The sequence below is a fragment of the Sinocyclocheilus anshuiensis genome, unplaced genomic scaffold (genome assembly GCF_001515605.1).
Source record: "Sinocyclocheilus anshuiensis isolate Anshui unplaced genomic scaffold, SAMN03320099.WGS_v1.1 scaffold544, whole genome shotgun sequence".
Lineage (NCBI taxonomy): Eukaryota > Metazoa > Chordata > Actinopteri > Cypriniformes > Cyprinidae > Sinocyclocheilus > Sinocyclocheilus anshuiensis.
The window spans coordinates 1252435-1272457 of record NW_015555763.1 but is presented as its reverse complement, the minus strand read 5'-3'; the positions used below and the strand labels follow the sequence as shown (position 1 = coordinate 1272457).

The window sequence follows — 20023 nt, the reverse complement described above, 5'->3', positions numbered from 1 at the left end:
ATAATTTACTGTTATTTCTACAGTAAGTAGATGTAACATTGTAAAAAGGACACTAAAGTAAAGTGTTACCAAACATTGAGTAACAAAATGCTTTCTCTGTATGCAGGTTTCAACTTTTGGCAAATAGTCTCACATACTAGCTGAATGAAGGTATTTCTTCGTCCTGTTGTTGATCTATTATCTAATCTGTTTCTAATCTGAAGTTTGACAGAACTTTGCACTTGTTGGTTCTGTACAATTGCATCTGTTACACTTTGTTGCCCTCATACATTGTGACAGTAGTGATGTGCAATGACTGTTGTGGCGGACCGGTCAGTAAACATCATGGAAGCTGCGGTTCACATAATGGCACCCGGCCTGTCGGATACTGTAGGTCCTGTCCAGACATCCTCCTTAAGATGAAGGTCATTCCCCACAGAGGGTCTGTCTCCAGAAACACCAGCACAGCCATAAACAACCCGTTGCCCTGACCTCGACGGGCCTTGCTGCCCTAACAAACGTCAATCCGATGTGCCCTCAGGCCTTTAATTAGCTGTCAATTAGTGCAAATTAATCAACTCCTCGCCTAATTAAGCAATGCCGGCAGGCAGCTTCCAAACACGCTATTGTGGGAGCTGTATGAGAAAACTGGAGCTGGCAAACTCTCTGCATCAGGGGGTCATCGCACCCTTGGCGGTTTGTGAGGGAAAGAACTCTAGTTTCCTTTTTTTCCACCTACTCAGCACAAGGTGTTTGCCATTATCAGACCGCTGTCCTCAGTATCCGCTCTGAAAATCCTTAGTCTCAGGGAAAGGAGTTTCCCAGCCTTAGCAGTAACTTTAAAACACCTCACAGTCCGTCACTTTAGTTTCATTCAAGACAGGTTTCTTAACCTTTTAAAATATATTGTAATTTGATTTTGCTTTGTTAAAAGAACATTCTGGGTTCAATACAAGTTAAGCTCAGTCGACAGCACTTAAAAAAATAATTAGGTTACGCTGATACAATGGAAGTTAATGAGGCCAACTTTTGGAGGATATAAAAATAAAAATGTAAAGCTTATAATTTTATAAAAGCACCTACATTAATTATTTAGGTAAAACTTGTTTATTATTTGAGGTGTAAAGTTGTTTTGGCATTTTTACTGTAGCTTTAGGATTTATGGCATTGTGTTGTCATGGCAATGAAGTTGTAAAATTGGGTACAACTTTACACAGAAAAGGTTAGTTTGTGATTTTTGTCCACACTAAAATCATTAACAAATGCTTTATTTTGGCTTTACTTTTGAACAGTGAGTATTTTAATGTTATTTAATTACGCGTTTGTTATTTAATTAAGTGCCTCACTGTAAGTTTTGTTGTTTTTAAAGAAAAGGAGGGATGATAAATTGTAATCAACATTATGCCACAAGTGCTCTCGATTGAGCTTAACTTGTATTGAACCTGGAATATTTCTTTAAACCTATACTACCTTTCAAAGGATTTTTCAATGCTTTTGAAAGACGTCTCTTATGCTGATCAAAAATACAGTAGTATCTTGTAAAATATTACAATTTGAACAAAGTTTTCTGTGTTAATATATTTCAAGATGTAATTTATTCCTGTGATGTCAAAGCTGAATTTTCATCCAGTCTTCAGTGTCACAAGATCCTTTCGAAATTTGAGTAATTCTGATTTGGTGCTCAAGGAACATTTCTTAGTTTTTTTCGCTGTTGAAAATAGTTGTACTGCTACATTTTTATGGAAACTGATATATTTTTTCAGGATTCTTTGATGAATAGAGAGTTCAAAAGAACGGTATTTATTTGGAATAGAAATCTTTTGTGACTTTATAAATGTCTTTACTGTCACTTTTGTTCAATTTAATGCATCTTCACTGAATGAAAGTATTGATTTCTTTTAAAAATTCTTACTGACTCAAAACTTTTGAATGGTAGTTTATAAAACGTAAATTATGACTAAACTGTACTTCATTTATTAATATATTTTCTGTTAGGTCTTGTTCAAAAATGACTCACTATAATTGCCCCATGAAAACGTTTAACAAACTCAGATATGTCGTTAAAAGAGAGGGAAAGCAACTTGATAAGTCTTTTCAGGCACAGTATTGATTGTTTTCAGTTTGAAAATGAATGATCGTAATAAAGGTCACATTAATTCAATTAATACAAAACAATATCCAGTATAATATCAGAGGTTCTGGATGAAGGGGAACATGAGTGGGGCTTTGGGGGTTTAGTTGGGAGACACTCCTCTATGCTGCAGACGGTGTGTGTGCTTGGTGTACAAAAACAAAATGCAACATTAAAAACAATTCATCACTTCCAATACATTGCAAATACAGAATTATGAGCAGAAGAGCACAAGTGATTCTTCATTTAGATTGCCTGGCATGAGAAGATCAAGCACCAGCAATCTGTGCAGAGGTCAGACTAATGCAATACAATGTCCCTATAATACAGCCCCATCCCAAAGCTCATTACCTTGCGGTGACCTTCCAGCATCGAAAGTTCTTCGCAAAGACAAATAGCAGTCAAGCATTTCAATATAAGAGAGGTCTTTATTTGTATTCGTCACATTATTGTTACAAGTTTGGACAAACTCTCATTTTAGCAGCTTTGAAAAAGTACACAAGGGTTGTCTCCCATATTTTTCGTAGAGGTCAAGGCAGTGGTGTAATTTGCCATCCATCTGTTTGACTAACGCAATCGCTTTTTCAGTGTCTCAACTGCTTGCTTTGTGTTTGTATGGCGGATTTCACTTAAAGCAAGTAGGCAACAGGCCCACAAGAGACCGAATATTCAGAGAGGGGCAAAACAAATTTTGCAACAGCTGTTTGCCTTTTAATCTGCCACCATCAGATCTTCCAGTCTTTGATAGGCCACCCAATCTACACGAATGACTGAGCTAAATCTTTCCTTAATCTACAGCCTTACTAGTTTGTCCTCTTATGCATGTAAATCAGGGTGCAGTCATTTTCATATGTAGATGGATTATTAAAAGCCGTGGAGGGAGAGTGGGTTTTTTTCTTCTCACAATAAACAACAAAGCCAGGCACAGATTACAGCAGAAGCGATGGCTACGAGAGCGCAGGAAGCAGTTTGTAGTTGACAGAGCGCTGTAGCCTTGTGAATAGATGGGTTTATCTAGACCGGGTGATGTGTCATTAGCATATCTTGATAACATTGATTTCTTCATTACCCTTAATGAAATTTCCACTTAATGGCTTCTAATTAGTTTCAACTGGTGCCTATGTAATTGCAGCTGTAATATTTTGCTCAGCGGCGCGGGGTTTAATGCTTTGAGGCAACGCGGAAACTCTTGCGTGAAGTTTTATTCTCTTGCACTGCTTACGCATGTGTTGTCTAAATTTGCAGATCACTCGTTTGCTATATTCCTATATGTGATTAAACTTTACTTTTGTGTGCCTGCCAGTTTTGATGATCATCTCGTGTAATTGCTGTGGAGCCAGGCCAACAAAGAATTAGCATGGATGGGTAATTGAATAATGTCCCATGCATAAGGCTACAAATCACATGTTTTTTCTGTGTTTTAAACTGTGCAAACAGGATTACTGTGCACCTTTATTAGTAATATTCGGGGTAGGGTTATTATCAGGCCACTTCAGCAAAAACACATCTCCAAGTGTTCGGTGTGGCTACTAATTAGCCAGAAAAGCCACAGATCAGGCGCTGTCTCGAGGGAGCGCGAGCTCGGGTCTGACGCCACGCGTCTGACGCTCTGCTGGTGTCGTATGAATCATGACGTTTATTTATGCATCAGCACATGGCACTTTGATAAGATTGGTGTTATCTCTGTCTCCATCAACGGCTCGCTGCTCATTTCCATAAATTATCTCCCAGTAATTATCTGTCCAGATGTCCAAATTGTGCCACAAATTATCTGCAAAACGAATCAAAACCCCACTGTAATTTAGTAATAGCTGATTAGACCTCGGTGTATTAAAGAATCTTGGATGTAATTAGAATAAGCTATATTTTGCGGTCTGTTCAAATGGGTACAACTGTTGCAACAGTTTTTCTGAAAGTGTAAGAATAACCCTTTAAACTGTACCCTTTAAAATTAAACATAAAAACTTATTTGTATTTCTCAGAATTTCTTATAAGAATTTTACGGTGGTGATACGGTGATTTATGACATAAATAGACCCGTTTTTCGTTTTCTGATTTATTTATTTATTTGTTTAATTAAAATGAATTAAGAAGCTGAGATTCTTGAAAATTAAATGTTGCCACTATATCTTAAAATAAACAGTAAAGCAATTTCGTCTTAAAAATGTTATAATAATAATAATTTGGAAATTCAATATTGTGGCCCTTTTTTTAATGAAAAATGCATGTTTTGTTTAGATCAAATGGAATACCCCTTATAAACTTTGTCCATTTCATTTGGAAATATTCTAAGAACTTGACACGTGTTTTTATCATCTCAGACATCCTAATTTGAATGACCCATTTATCTTCTCCTTTAGAGCCTTGCACTTATGATCAAAGCCTTTTATTTTAAGCCTAAAAATGGTTTTAGCTTTTGCGCAAGAGGAATATAGCGATACAAGAATTATAAGTCCTCACAGGTTCTGTAGCATGATCTGCTGAATCCTTCAACACCCAACAGGAATTCTTTAAAATATCTGCAATCTATTTCAGTGACAAACATTCGATCTTATATGATTGAGCTATTTATTAGTTTTATAAGACAGATTATTTATAATTAAAAAAAATCAGTTTTGCTTGTTTTTGTAATAGTAGGTTATTTTTATTCATTATGATTTGGTGTATCAGGCGATGCTGCCTCACAATATATATATATATATATATATATATATATTCTGTCATTGCTGACGACATTACTCCAGATGCCCTATTCTATTTCTACATTTTCCTTTTATTTTACCATGTAGATATAGGCTACACGCAAAAATTGATTCCTAAAGTCGTTTATATAGACCTATCACGTTTAAAATGTTGAAGCCTAAAAACCGAAAACATTTTGCTATCGACGATTATTATTATTACTTCATTTGAGTAAATTTAATTCGAAATTTAATTTCGAAGTGAACATTTTATTTGCTAATTTTGGTTAAATATCTGATTAACACATAATTGCAAGCAAAATGTGATGTGAATGAAATGACATGATGCATAAAAACAGGCAGAGCAGCATCCTGTATCCTCTGGAATTCTAAATCACTTCCTCGCCGCTGATTGGCTGTTGAGTTTTGACCCTTGTTGGGATGGACCTGTTGGATAAAAGGAGAATTTCTATCGGGATCATGCGTATTGCGCCGTGGATGCCTGTGCACAAGGGACCGACTCGTATGTGAAGAAGGGGATAGTCTCAGAGGCATCATGGCGGGAAAGGATGGGGCTGTTTTGTCGGAACGTTTGAACAAATCAAAATCAGTGTGTGCCGCTGAGAACGGGAGAAATAACAATCCACATCTGTCAAAGAGCAGCACCACACATCCGCCCAAATGCACGGGCTTCGGCATCCAGGAGATCCTGGGACTAAATAAAGAGTCGTCCTCGGCTCCGCGGAGCACACTGGACTCGTTCCCTGCCGGGGCGCACCTTCTAGCCAGCAGGTCGATGCTCGGTCCAGCTGGTGTTGGTGTTGGGATCGGGATGGGGATGGGATTAATTGGCCCTGGAGGTATTCCATCGTTCTACAGCCAGCCCGCGTTTCTCGAGGTGCTGTCAGACGCGCAGAACGTCCATCTGCAGCCGCTCAACAGGACAGTGGGACCGCTGGAAACGAACCAGTCTGCAAGCTCAGGTGACATTCATGTTCAAGGCCTGCTCGGGGTTTGTCATTGTGTAAGACAATTGGTTCAATTTCTCGTTTTTTTTTTTTTTTTGTTAACAGAAGGCCTTAAGCTATTATTCTTGTTTCTCTTCTGTTCTATATTATTGTTTCTATTTTTATGGAAATCTGTTGCCTGTTGCAAATTTTATTATTTATGTTAAATTGTGATAATTTTCCTCCAAATCCTACGTGACTATCATCGTCAAAACGTCAATTTTGCTTTTAAAATTAAAGGGCTAACTGTTGCAAAACATAAAATATTTCAATTTTTTTTACATCAGCCATTTTAAATAACATTTCCCCCGATGTTACAGATTCAGAGGATGTCTCTTCAAGTGAAAGGAAAATATCAAAATCTTCACTGAGCCAGAGCAAGAAGAGAAAAAAGCGACGACACAGGTAGGCTTAACGCTAATAAAATGAATGTAAAATGACAGTAAAACGACAGTGATCTACTGTATATAATTCTTTTATTAAACAGCCGAAACAACAAAAGGAACGTGTAACGATGGTTTGGCAATCATGGCCAGTTTAAAATCAACTGGAAAATAACATTTGAGGAACACCCTGTCCTCTTTTTAAGGGCTAATTCGTTTTTTCGTAATGAGTTAAAGGTTCGTAGGTTTTAAAAGGCAGTCAAAATATATTGTTTTCTTTATAATAGTAATAATAATTGTCGTTGTAATTTGTATTTTTATATTATTATATTTTAAGAGGCATTTGGATTATTTTGTTACATTTAGAAACACAGGTCTACATTATGATTTTCAGCGTCTGACATGTTCAGGTCTACAAATTAAAAAATAAAATGAAATAATAAGAATAAAATGAAAATAATAAAATGAAATAAGACACATTTGTATTTTATATTTTAAAACCTTAAAGAAAACATATCTCTTGTAGCTACTGACCTCGACATTTGCGGATAGTCCATTCGATTTTAGTCGTTATCGAAATACAATTTATGCGTTATGTTTCTAATATTGATTTCCTAAGACAACTGAATGTTGTTCTTTTGTAGAACAATATTTACATCTTACCAGCTGGAAGAACTGGAGAAGGCATTTAACGAGGCTCATTATCCGGATGTGTACGCCAGAGAAATGCTGGCCATGAAAACCGAGCTGCCCGAGGACAGAATACAGGTAGAGAGCGAACACTGAACTATTGACACTCGCCTTTTGAATTAAATGAGAATATAAGAGAACGACAATGTGCTCTCTTCGACCACTCTTTTTTTATTTATTAAATAAAAAGCCTACACTAATAATTTCGCTATATGCGCCTTTTTTCAATGATCCTTTTTCCTGTTACAGGTTATTTGACGTGTAGGCTATTTATTGATTTACAAAATAAGTTAAAATATTCTTGGTCTTTATTGTATTTTGTTTTTACATTAAGACTTGCCCTGTATAATTCCTCGAATTACGTTAGCTTTTTCTATATTCGTTTCTTTGTTTTTGTTTTTGCTTTGGTGCATTTCCTGTTTTCACATCAACATGACTAATAGGCAGTTATCAGCATGTTTTAAATTATTTACAATTAAAAATGTAGACCAAAAAAGGGGGGAAATCGAACAGGACTAATAGCCTAATAAAAAAAAAATGCAATAAAATAAATCCAGTTTGGGTTGGTATGGGTCTCTTCTCTGAGCCTAATATGCCAGACGAAAAAACTCTGCCACATCGGACCTCATTCCTATCTCTTATGAAAAAATGAACCACCAGTTGAGGTTTCTCAGATGCCTTCGCAGAACCTGCCTCAGATAGGCTATGCTCAGATATGTGGACCTACTCGAGGAACTTTGAAGTGCCTCAAAACCTTTCCTCTGTACCGCGTGGCCCATTGTTGAGATCGTGCCGGAACTTGTTGGTTCCTCAGAGAACTGACCTTTTATAGAAAGGGCGCCTATAGGTTCTCAGTGGTCAGTGTGGTGATCTGAGGAAATGGCGAAAAAAGGAAATGGTGAAGTGTCTTGGATTAATTTAGTCGGTTAGTGGGTTAAGGGTTAGTCAGGCTAATTTCCTGAAGTCACCTGCAGAAGGTGAATAGGCTATCAGATGAATATCAGTGGTGCGAATTATGGGAGTTAGAGCCCTCTATAATTAGCCAGTCTATGCCGCTAATTATGGATTTTTAAATAAGTTGATATTTATTTTCATACGTAAGAAAGTTTCCACACGGTTAGGCTATCAAACGTTTCAGTAATAACAAAAGTTAGATCCTACAAGTTTGTCAAAACGAGTATTTTCGCCTATAGCGATCATGAAATAGGCTAATCGCTATAAACTCTGCTCGCGATTTTCTTTGCGAATAGTTCGTGAGTTCAGTCGATAAAGCATGGCAAATACTAGCATCATGTATCACTTTATTATAAATGTTGGCCTATGAGATATAATGGTGCCAAATTACACATTTGCGCTGCGAGTCTGCGACTAACCTAAATAGCGCCTCGAAATTACCTTTAATAGGCTATTTAATGTAGGCCTAATAATTTGGAATAGGGCCTACGTTTAATCAGTTTACAAAAACACCAAAAAACCTTTAACATAGTCGACCATCCTAAAAGTCATTGTACAATTCACTTATCGATCAAGTGCAGCATCCCACTCGGACAGATAATATCTCATCAGCCTCAGTTAGATGTGAAACAATTTGCTCTCAGTGTGTGTGTGTGTGCGCGCGCGCGAGAGAGAGAAAGGCGCTAACGACCTAATCAAGCAATCAAGGCAGAAGAAGATTACTGTGTGACCTGAACCATCCATCTGCTGGCACGCCTTTTAATTTCCTTCTCATTACGGTGCCTCTCAGTGAATAAATAATAAGGACATAAATAAATAATTATATTTCAATCCAAAGTAAAATTAACATCTAATTTTCTCATCGAGTGTAATTAGTTAAATGAGAAAAGCTTGCCATGTTCCAGGGGAAGGGATGTGGGGAGTTCAAATGAAATAACTACATTGAATTTATTAGCACGGGTCAATGGCGCTGCTCTCTGGGGTCCTGCTCGTTTAATTTCCCGTGATATTTGCCCGCCTGTCCACCATCGATTGGGCTCGAAATTAACTTATTTTTCAATCAGCTTGTTCGTGCCCTTGGGGTCGTCTCTCATCGCTGTCTCCACCCGCTTTCTTTTGAGTGCCCGATAACCAATTTCTCCTCAAAAAGTATCTTGCATGAAATGAGGGCTATCATCATCGGCATTACCAGAAAGATTGGAAAATGGTATTGATAATTTCTTATCCCATGTCTGGCCTCTCTGGACCCGGGAGCCCCTCCTCCTCTCCTCCGTCAGCTCTGCAGCTAGAATGAGTTAGTGCTGGGGAGGGGAGGGGAGAAGAGAGGAGGGGAGAGGGGAGGAGAGAGGATAGAGGAGGGGAGAGGAGAGAGGAGAGAGGAGAGGAGAGGAGAGGAGAGAGGAGAGAGGAGAGGAGAGGAGAGGAGAGAGGAGAGAGGAGAGGAGAGGAGAGGAGAGAGGAGAGAGGAGAGGAGAGGAGAGGAGAGAGGAGAGAGGAGAGGAGAGGAGAGGAGAGAGGAGAGAGGAGAGGAGAGGAGAGGAGAGAGGAGAGAGGAGAGGAGAGGAGAGGAGAGAGGAGAGAGGAGAGGAGAGGAGAGGAGAGAGGAGAGAGGAGAGGAGAGGAGAGGAGAGAGGAGAGAGGAGAGGAGAGGAGAGGAGAGAGGAGAGAGGAGAGGAGAGGAGAGGAGAGAGGAGAGAGGAGAGGAGAGGAGAGGAGAGAGGAGAGAGGAGAGGAGAGGAGAGGAGAGAGGAGAGAGGAGAGGAGAGGAGAGGAGAGAGGAGAGAGGAGAGGAGAGGAGAGGAGAGAGGAGAGAGGAGAGGAGAGGAGAGGAGAGAGGAGAGAGGAGAGGAGAGGAGAGGAGAGAGGAGAGAGGAGAGGAGAGGAGAGGAGAGAGGAGAGAGGAGAGGAGAGGAGAGGAGAGAGGAGAGAGGAGAGGAGAGGAGAGGAGAGAGGAGAGAGGAGAGGAGAGGAGAGGAGAGAGGAGAGAGGAGAGGAGAGGAGAGGAGAGAGGAGAGAGGAGAGGAGAGGAGAGGAGAGAGGAGAGAGGAGAGGAGAGGAGAGGAGAGAGGAGAGAGGAGAGGAGAGGAGAGGAGAGAGGAGAGAGGAGAGGAGAGGAGAGGAGAGAGGAGAGAGGAGAGGAGAGGAGAGGAGAGAGGAGAGAGGAGAGGAGAGGAGAGGAGAGAGGAGAGAGGAGAGGAGAGGAGAGGAGAGAGGAGAGAGGAGAGGAGAGGAGAGGAGAGAGGAGAGAGGAGAGGAGAGGAGAGGAGAGAGGAGAGAGGAGAGGAGAGGAGAGGAGAGAGGAGAGAGGAGAGGAGAGGAGAGGAGAGAGGAGAGAGGAGAGGAGAGGAGAGGAGAGAGGAGAGAGGAGAGGAGAGGAGAGGAGAGAGGAGAGAGGAGAGGAGAGGAGAGGAGAGAGGAGAGAGGAGAGGAGAGGAGAGGAGAGAGGAGAGAGGAGAGGAGAGGAGAGGAGAGAGGAGAGAGGAGAGGAGAGGAGAGGAGAGAGGAGAGAGGAGAGGAGAGGAGAGGAGAGAGGAGAGAGGAGAGGAGAGGAGAGGAGAGAGGAGAGAGGAGAGGAGAGGAGAGGAGAGAGGAGAGAGGAGAGGAGAGGAGAGGAGAGAGGAGAGAGGAGAGGAGAGGAGAGGAGAGAGGAGAGAGGAGAGGAGAGGAGAGGAGAGAGGAGAGAGGAGAGGAGAGGAGAGGAGAGAGGAGAGAGGAGAGGAGAGGAGAGGAGAGAGGAGAGAGGAGAGGAGAGGAGAGGAGAGAGGAGAGAGGAGAGGAGAGGAGAGGAGAGAGGAGAGAGGAGAGGAGAGGAGAGGAGAGAGGAGAGAGGAGAGGAGAGGAGAGGAGAGAGGAGAGAGGAGAGGAGAGGAGAGGAGAGAGGAGAGAGGAGAGGAGAGGAGAGGAGAGAGGAGAGAGGAGAGGAGAGGAGAGGAGAGAGGAGAGAGGAGAGGAGAGGAGAGGAGAGAGGAGAGAGGAGAGGAGAGGAGAGGAGAGAGGAGAGAGGAGAGGAGAGGAGAGGAGAGAGGAGAGAGGAGAGGAGAGGAGAGGAGAGAGGAGAGAGGAGAGGAGAGGAGAGGAGAGAGGAGAGAGGAGAGGAGAGGAGAGGAGAGAGGAGAGAGGAGAGGAGAGGAGAGGAGAGAGGAGAGAGGAGAGGAGAGGAGAGGAGAGAGGAGAGAGGAGAGGAGAGGAGAGGAGAGAGGAGAGAGGAGAGGAGAGGAGAGGAGAGAGGAGAGAGGAGAGGAGAGGAGAGGAGAGAGGAGAGAGGAGAGGAGAGGAGAGGAGAGAGGAGAGAGGAGAGGAGAGGAGAGGAGAGAGGAGAGAGGAGAGGAGAGGAGAGGAGAGAGGAGAGAGGAGAGGAGAGGAGAGGAGAGAGGAGAGAGGAGAGGAGAGGAGAGGAGAGAGGAGAGAGGAGAGGAGAGGAGAGGAGAGAGGAGAGAGGAGAGGAGAGGAGAGGAGAGAGGAGAGAGGAGGGGAGGGGAGAGGAGAGGAGGGGAGAGGAGACGAGGCGATCAACCTGCGCTTGCGCCGCGTCATGACAACTCAACCGCAGGCGTTGCATCGTTTAGCTCAAATGGACACTATCATGCCTGCCTGCTTAAATTGTTCGCTCGATAATAGCTACAACAGTAGCCTACTACATATGGCTCCAATTAGCCAATGAGAGGTGATAGTCAAAGATACTCATATATCTTTTCATTGGCACACATTAAAAAAGATGTAAATTACATAATTGTTTTTCTATATTTGCAGGTTGCAAGCTGTTTGATTATCTCAAAACCTGTATGATTATCTTTCTTCAGTGAAACATGCATGCGCACACACACACACACACACACACACAAACACCAATGTTAAACAGATTGATAGCTACCTTTTACTTTTCCATATGAAAGTGAGTCTGTAATTCCGACTCCGATATCCCAAAGAGACTATATTTGACCATTAATAAACTATATGCAGGTGTGGTTCCAAAATCGGAGGGCCAAGTGGAGAAAGCGGGAGAAGTGTTGGGGTCGTAGCAGCGTGATGGCTGAATACGGGCTCTACGGTGCCATGGTGCGTCACTCCATCCCTCTGCCTGAGTCCATACTGAAGTCTGCTAAAGATGGCATCATGGACTCCTGTGCTCCCTGGCTTCTAGGTATGCCAACATATTAAGACTTTTTATTTGTATCATAATAATAATTTATTTATTTAATAATTATAATAATTATTTAAATAACAAATGAACCTTTATTCATCATCATAACTAATGATACGGGGGTTTTTTTTAATTGAAAATTATATATTTTTTGTTAAATTACAAGAACATTTTCATATATAAACTCTTCTCTAAATCTGTTTTTTTTCTAATAATTTAGAGCCTTGCTTATACTCTAAATATGATGGCTCAATTTCAACAAGTTATATGAATGAATACTGCATGACTTACTTTATGGAGAGTAGATCAACATCAAATTGTGCAAAATGACCTAACCAGTACAAGCTCATTTTGAATTTAAACATGCTGTAAATTAAGCGATTTGATTACATATACAAAAATGTTCTCAGCTGATCATTTAAATGTTATATTTTTATGCAGCAGACATCTCACAGAAATGTTTTAAATAACATTTGACCAGTTTTTAGAGCAATTATTTCCTGTATTACAATAATATAAGAAGCAGAAAGTAAAAAAAAAAAGTGTAGTCATATAATTAAATTGCTAATTAAATAGGAATTACTTAATTATATACTTATTATTTTATGTTGTTTTATTTATCTGTATTTGTATTTACTTTTTCTACAGTTATCATTATTTTTTGTCTTTTCCTGGCAGTTGTTTTGCTCTTGACTACAACAGTTTGTTTGTTTTACTATGACCCCTCTGAAGATGACTGCATTTTTTGTTCTTTAAAATAAAATATTAAAAATAAATACATAAATCTTTAACCAATGACATTTCACAACTGACTATCACCACATTAGCTACCTGTAAATAAATAGATAAATAACAATGAATTTACGTACATGATTAAATTATAATAACAAACTATAAAAAAGAATATTGCATTTCTTAATTTATTTATCCATTTATTTTTGATGCAGTTTGACTCTCATGGCTCAGATTAGTTATATTTTGTTACTAAATCTAAAATCTGTCTCTTGCTATTTCCAGTTCAAGATGGTTTTCCTACCACCAGCTGCTTTTCTAAACACGAATACCCACCATTCTTTGCAGGGATGCACAAGAAGTCCTTGGAGACTGCTGAAGTCCAATCAAATGAGAAGTCAGATGTCACTCAGAAACCGACCAATCCCAAGCCGGATGCGGCCGAGGCTGAGGAAAGGAGGACAGAGTCACCCAAGTCCAAAGAGGAACTGAGGGAGAACAGTATTGCTGTTCTCAGGGCAAAAGCACAGGAGCACAGTGCCAAAGTGCTGGGAACGGTTTCCTCTGAGAGACTAGAGCACAAAATGGAGACGTCGGTGACAGAGGAGTCCAGCGAACAGTTAGACACAAAAGAAGAGGAAAAAAGTTCTTAGATTATGCACTGTAATTCTTCCCTACATAATGCCATAAAACATTGGCTTAGTGTGAAAATATCTGGGCTATTTTCTCTTCCCTTCCTGCACTGTTCCCAGGACAGCACTGGACTTTTGATTGATTATCAATGCTCCTCTGCATTTTATTTCACTTTAGCAAAGTCAAAACCATTTAGACATTTTCAGTATTTTGATAGTAGCATCAGTCCATCATGCCAGTGATTAATAGCTTTTTTTTTGTATTTTTTTTTCTCATATATAGGCCTATAAAAATTCTATAAGTATAGGGCCCCTTTAGCAGCCTCCTCAGTGCTGTTTGCAAAATTGCTCAATTGAATAAAACCATAAATGTTTGGATATTTATGATCTAATTTCAGTATAAAGTAATAACGTCATCAGAAAATTATTGGTCAAGAACTCCTACTGAGCTTTGAAATAACAGGATTTAAATGCTTTTCTTTTTTATTTTGTACAGTACCCCGTCTTCAAATTCTCAGTGGTTAAAAGTTGTAATAGAGTGTATTGCTGTATATATTGTAAATTAAGCCTGCTACAGTATTGTTTGAACTATACATTAATGTACTGTAGTCTAATTATGTGCTTTTTTCCTAACATGTAAAATGCGATACAAATTATTTAAAAAAAGATGAACAATGCTAACCTGTTTTACATCAAGTGTGTTTTAAATCATAAGTGAAGGAGAACATAAAATGCATCAGTTTACTTGAGCAGATTTTTTTTATGTACAGCATCAGTTTAATTGTGTTTAAGGTATCATATCATATAAGATGCTAATAATGCTTTTGAATTAAAATCCAAATTTGTGCTAAAATCTTTTTCTTTGTTGCATTTTGCAATGCACTAACTGGCGAAGGAACAATTTTTTACTCAGAAATTGCTAGCAAATTTCACTAACAAAGACAAAGAAATGGCAAGTAACACATTGAATTAAAATAAAATTTTGAAGCAAACAAATCACAAAAAAAAAATGGCTCCAATATTTGTTTTACCTACAACTAATAGTTTTTTATAGTGTGCTCTGGTCTATGGAGAACATAGAGTAACAATCGTTTGTATGTCGACCAAACAGTTGTGTGTCAGTGTAATCCGACACAGTTGAGAGGCCTCAATCTGGGCAGATTAAACAGCAGGAGTGATGCATAACAGACATATGGGAGAGAGCATGAAAGCAGCCCTAGATAAGGTGCTCTCACTGAGGCTAGTTCTCCTGTAATACCCTTTATCCTTCATGTATTCGCATATAAAGTCTATCTATATATCTATCTGTCTGTCTGTTTAAAAGCACTGATATTTTGAATGAATAAGGGCAGGCCCAGGATTACAATCATTCTATCTCATATTAGCAGTTTTGGATGCCTCACATAACAGGATAGAGAAAAGCATGGAAATTATCTTACAACTGTACATAATTGAAATTAGCCATTAAAATGACCGTGTTAAACCTAATGAATAAAAATATATAGGTCTCCTGACTAATCCACAAATTGTGAAATCAATCAGGATTTGTGCTGATTAGAAGCGTCCAAAAGGATGTTGCACGCTCTCTCTATTTCATTTTGAATTTAAACATGCTGTAAATTAAGCGATTTGATTACATATACAAAAATGTTCTCAGCTGATCATTTAAATGTTATATTTTTATGCAGCAGACATCTCACAGAAATGTTTTAAATAACATTTGACCAGTTTTTAGAGCAATTATTTCCTGTATTACAATAATATAAGAAGCAGAAAGTAAAAAAAAAAAGTGTAGTCATATAATTAAATTGCTAATTAAATAGGAATTACTTAATTATATACTTATTATTTTATGTTGTTTTATTTATCTGTATTTGTATTTACTTTTTCTACAGTTATCATTATTTTTTGTCTTTTCCTGGCAGTTGTTTTGCTCTTGACTACAACAGTTTGTTTGTTTTACTATGACCCCTCTGAAGATGACTGCATTTTTTGTTCTTTAAAATAAAATATTAAAAATAAATACATAAATCTTTAACCAATGACATTTCACAACTGACTATCACCACATTAGCTACCTGTAAATAAATAGATAAATAACAATGAATTTACGTACATGATTAAATTATAATAACAAACTATAAAAAAGAATATTGCATTTCTTAATTTATTTATCCATTTATTTTTGATGCAGTTTGACTCTCATGGCTCAGATTAGTTATATTTTGTTACTAAATCTAAAATCTGTCTCTTGCTATTTCCAGTTCGAGATGGTTTTCCTACCACCAGCTGCTTTTCTAAACACGAATACCCACCATTCTTTGCAGGGATGCACAAGAAGTCCTTGGAGACTGCTGAAGTCCAATCAAATGAGAAGTCAGATGTCACTCAGAAACCGACCAATCCCAAGCCGGATGCGGCCGAGGCTGAGGAAAGGAGGACAGAGTCACCCAAGTCCAAAGAGGAACTGAGGGAGAACAGTATTGCTGTTCTCAGGGCAAAAGCACAGGAGCACAGTGCCAAAGTGCTGGGAACGGTTTCCTCTGAGAGACTAGAGCACAAAATGGAGACGTCGGTGACAGAGGAGTCCAGCGAACAGTTAGACACAAAAGAAGAGGAAAAAAGTTCTTAGATTATGCACTGTAATTCTTCCCTACATAATGCCATAAAACATTGGCTTAGTGTGAAAATATCTGGGCTATTTTCTCTTCCCTTCCTGCACTGTTCCCAGGACAGCACTGGACTTTTGATTGATTATCAATGCTCCTCTGCATTTTATTTCACTTTAGCAAAGTCAAAACCATTTAGACATTTTCAGTATTTTGATAGTAGCATCAGTCCATCATGCCAGTGATTAATAGCTTTTTTTTTGTATTTTTTTTTCTCATATATAGGCCTATAAAAATTCTATAAGTATAGGGCCCCTTTAGCAGCCTCCTCAGTGCTGTTTGCAAAATTGCTCAATTGAATAAAACCATAAATGTTTGGATATTTATGATCTAATTTCAGTATAAAGTAATAACGTCATCAGAAAATTATTGGTCAAGAACTCCTACTGAGCTTTGAAATAACAGGATTTAAATGCTTTTCTTTTTTATTTTGTACAGTACCCCGTCTTCAAATTCTCAGTGGTTAAAAGTTGTAATAGAGTGTATTGCTGTATATATTGTAAATTAAGCCTGCTACAGTATTGTTTGAACTATACATTAATGTACTGTAGTCTAATTATGTGCTTTTTTCCTAACATGTAAAATGCGATACAAATTATTTAAAAAAAGATGAACAATGCTAACCTGTTTTACATCAAGTGTGTTTTAAATCATAAGTGAAGGAGAACATAAAATGCATCAGTTTACTTGAGCAGATTTTTTTTATGTACAGCATCAGTTTAATTGTGTTTAAGGTATCATATCATATAAGATGCTAATAATGCTTTTGAATTAAAATCCAAATTTGTGCTAAAATCTTTTTCTTTGTTGCATTTTGCAATGCACTAACTGGCGAAGGAACAATTTTTTACTCAGAAATTGCTAGCAAATTTCACTAACAAAGACAAAGAAATGGCAAGTAACACATTGAATTAAAATAAAATTTTGAAGCAAACAAATCACAAAAAAAAAATGGCTCCAATATTTGTTTTACCTACAACTAATAGTTTTTTATAGTGTGCTCTGGTCTATGGAGAACATAGAGTAACAATCGTTTGTATGTCGTTGTGTGTCATGTGTGTCAGTGTAATCCGACACAGTTGAGAGGCCTCAATCTGGGCAGATTAAACAGCAGATAACAGACATAACAGACATATGGGAGAGAGCATGAAAGCAGCCCTAGATAAGGTGCTCTCACTGAGGCTAGTTCTCCTGTAATACCCTTTATCCTTCATGTATTCGCATATAAAGTCTATCTATATATCTATCTGTCTGTCTGTTTAAAAGCACTGATATTTTGAATGAATAAGGGCAGGCCCAGGATTACAATCATTCTATTAGCAGTTAGCAGTTTTGGATGCCTCACATAACAGGATAGAGAAAAGCATGGAAATTATCTTACAATAATTGAAATTCTCCCTTTGACTAATCCACAAATTGTGAAATCAATCAGGATTTGTGCTGATTAGAAGTGTCCAAAAGGATGTTGCACGCTCTCTCTATTTCATCTGGGTTGTTGATCCTTTCCATGCCCTTATTATCAAGGCCTGTCAACAGATTATTGATACACACTGTTAATTCAATCCTAATTTAATTTACTTAGTGTCTGCGTAATTAATTAGTTGACATCTGGGGTGACAAGGCTAGGCTTGCGTAGCAACAGAATATACTGTATCTCTGTCCGCTTTCCTGACATCTCAGTGATCCTGTCAGGCATATTAGCCTTTTACATTTCCCTATATTGCTCTAGACATGGTTTAAAGGGGTCATCGGATGCCCATTTTCCACAAGTTGATATGATTCTTTAGGGTCTTAATGAAAAGTCTGTAACATAGTTTGGTTAAAATTTCTCAATGGTAGTGTAAAAAAACACCTTTCTTTACCGTCAAAAACAGCTCTTTTCAGAGCAAGCCGTTTTGTAGCATTTTCCTTTAATGACAGCTCACTGATGACAGCTCACTCAGGGCGGGTCTAAGCCTGCCAACACACATTTCAGTTCAAACAACTTGTAAAAGTGCATGTAGCATCCGATGACCCCTTTAATAAATGAAATGTTGTATAAAACCTCAAATGGATTCCCTGCTTTTATGCCATAAAGCATGTTTTAATCAACACTCATTCACTCAACACTCATTATTTAGACATTTTGTTTTTATCTTTAGTAAGACTTGGCAAAGCTGTTTGTGACGATTACCAGTTTCTTTATTTCAGATTTATCAAAGCTCAGGCTTCAGGCACTCTCACTAAGAGGAAACCGAATTACAGTGAAGTACTTTCTAATCCCACAATGTCACTAATGGTGGCCATAAGAGGCCTGACTGAGGGACGAACTGGACTTTATCTGTGATATGAAGATTATAAGAGTTGAGATCATCTATCCTAGTGGCAAATCCGTGCTGCCTTTAAAGTGATTTCTTAATCAGATTGTGATGATCACTAAACTGCTGTGCAAACAAGTAACATAGGTAATTAAAATATCTGAAAAATGGTGTAAAATGAGAAAGGATATTCACTTTGATAGTATGCATGTAAAATACATCAGTCCAGTCATATATTTGATATCAATCAAACTGATTTGAATTATTAATTGATTTCTGTATCCTGTCTTTTCAGCATGTCTCAATGACTTCATGCCCCCTGACTAATTTTATATTTTAATATAAATTCTAAATGATATATAATCTATAATTTGGCTAAATAAATTAATAATGCCATTTTGTAGGGATTACTTCTGCCATGATTAAGAACAATATAATTTAAATATTACTATTCACTCATATTATTTGAAAACTCTGAGAATTATTTTAAATACACTGAAATGTATTTTCTGTTTACATTGATCAGAACATTGCTGACATTCTAAACTCTTCATGCTTTACAATTTACAATCTAAATCTGTTTCTTTAGACATTCAATATGCGCTTAAAATGTTGAAAAAATGGTTGAAAGAAAAATTCTCTTCAGTCTGTTTCACTGAATGGCATTCGTATGCAATTTTTGTTCAGTGGACTTGATCATTATTATATTATAATAGCATAGTTGTTGCTCTGTTTGAAGGTATTTTGGCTCATTAAATAATGGCAATAATGTGATAAGAAAGATTCAGTTCGTTTTATTGATGTAGCATTATGAAAAAACAGACCGTAAAATGTGGATTGAGGAATGTAAAAGTGGTCCCTTCCTGCCCCCTGCTGGACATTTGCTGTAAATAATTTGCTTCATAAACCCACCATTGGTGTTTACTTGGTAATAAATCAATTTCTGATGGATTGTATAGGTTTATAAGTTTGTCAATTTACATTAATTCACTATAAGATTTTTATTAGTTTAATTTGTTCACTAACAATGCCCAACGGTGTTATAGGCATCACAAGAGAATTCAGTCCTTTGTTTTTTTCTTCTTCTAAAAATCAATAACTTTTTCAACTGATCTGAAATGATGTACTGAGTTTAAAAGTATTCTACATTATTACGAGCAAGTTTCTTATTATTATGTATTAAGTCATTATTAGGAGAAGGTTTCACATTATGATGAGATGTTAAGTAATTATTACAAAAGTTTACATTATTATGACTAGCAGAAGCATTTTTACTGAACTGTGGCAGAAACGGGCTTATGAAATCATGTTGGGTTAAAAATGGAGATTTGTGAAATGAGTCAAATACACCCCATTCATACAATAACAGAATAATACAGAGGTCTGTCTATCTATCTATCTATCTATCTATCTATCTATCTAACTATCTATCTGTCTATCTATCTATCTATCTATCTAAAAGCACTGGTATTTTGAATGAAAAAGGCCTAGAATTACAATCATATAATTGTAATTTTATTTGTGAAATGTGTAAAATACACACCATTCATACAAAGACAGAATTATACAGATGTTTTCGTACATGACATTATGAAATGTATTAAAATCTAAATAAATATAAATATATTTTTTTATATCATAATAAACTTTTGGACCAAATAAAATCAAATTTTCCTTGAGGAGGGTGTTCACGCCTATACAAGATTTTTTTCTTAAATTATTATAAA

At 37.9% G+C, this 20023-nt stretch overlaps 1 protein-coding gene and 1 pseudogene across 2 annotated transcripts; both read left to right on the top strand.

Moving 5' to 3' along the window:
* The first annotated feature begins 5158 nt into the window (after positions 1-5158).
* LOC107674062 (visual system homeobox 2-like) lies at positions 5159-13621 on the top strand. Of its 2 annotated transcripts, none has more exons than XM_016467921.1 (5): positions 5159-5774; positions 6119-6203; positions 6826-6949; positions 11786-11966; positions 13047-13621. In XM_016467921.1, the coding sequence occupies exons 1-5, from the start codon at positions 5348-5350 to the stop codon at positions 13349-13351; spliced, it is 1122 nt and encodes a 373-aa protein (XP_016323407.1). In that variant the 5' UTR covers positions 5159-5347; the 3' UTR covers positions 13352-13621. The 2 variants fall into 2 exon arrangements, with proteins under 2 accessions (XP_016323407.1, XP_016323406.1); XM_016467920.1 differs by having other exon boundaries at positions 12984-13621.
* A 1811-nt stretch (positions 13622-15432) lies between these two features.
* Positions 15433-16232, top strand: LOC107674030 (visual system homeobox 2 pseudogene; annotated as a pseudogene).
* The last annotated feature ends 3791 nt before the right edge of the window (positions 16233-20023 follow it).

Coding starts and splice junctions, on each gene's coding strand:
- LOC107674062 (XM_016467920.1), top strand. CDS start 5,348: ATGGCGGGAAAGGATGGGGCTGTTTTGTCGGAACGTTTGAACAAATCA. Junction 5,775..6,118: donor GAACCAGTCTGCAAGCTCAG/GTGACATTCATG, acceptor CCGATGTTACAG/ATTCAGAGGATGTCTCTTCA. Junction 11,967..12,983: donor CTGTGCTCCCTGGCTTCTAG/GTATGCCAACAT, acceptor TGCTATTTCCAG/TTCAAGATGGTTTTCCTACC.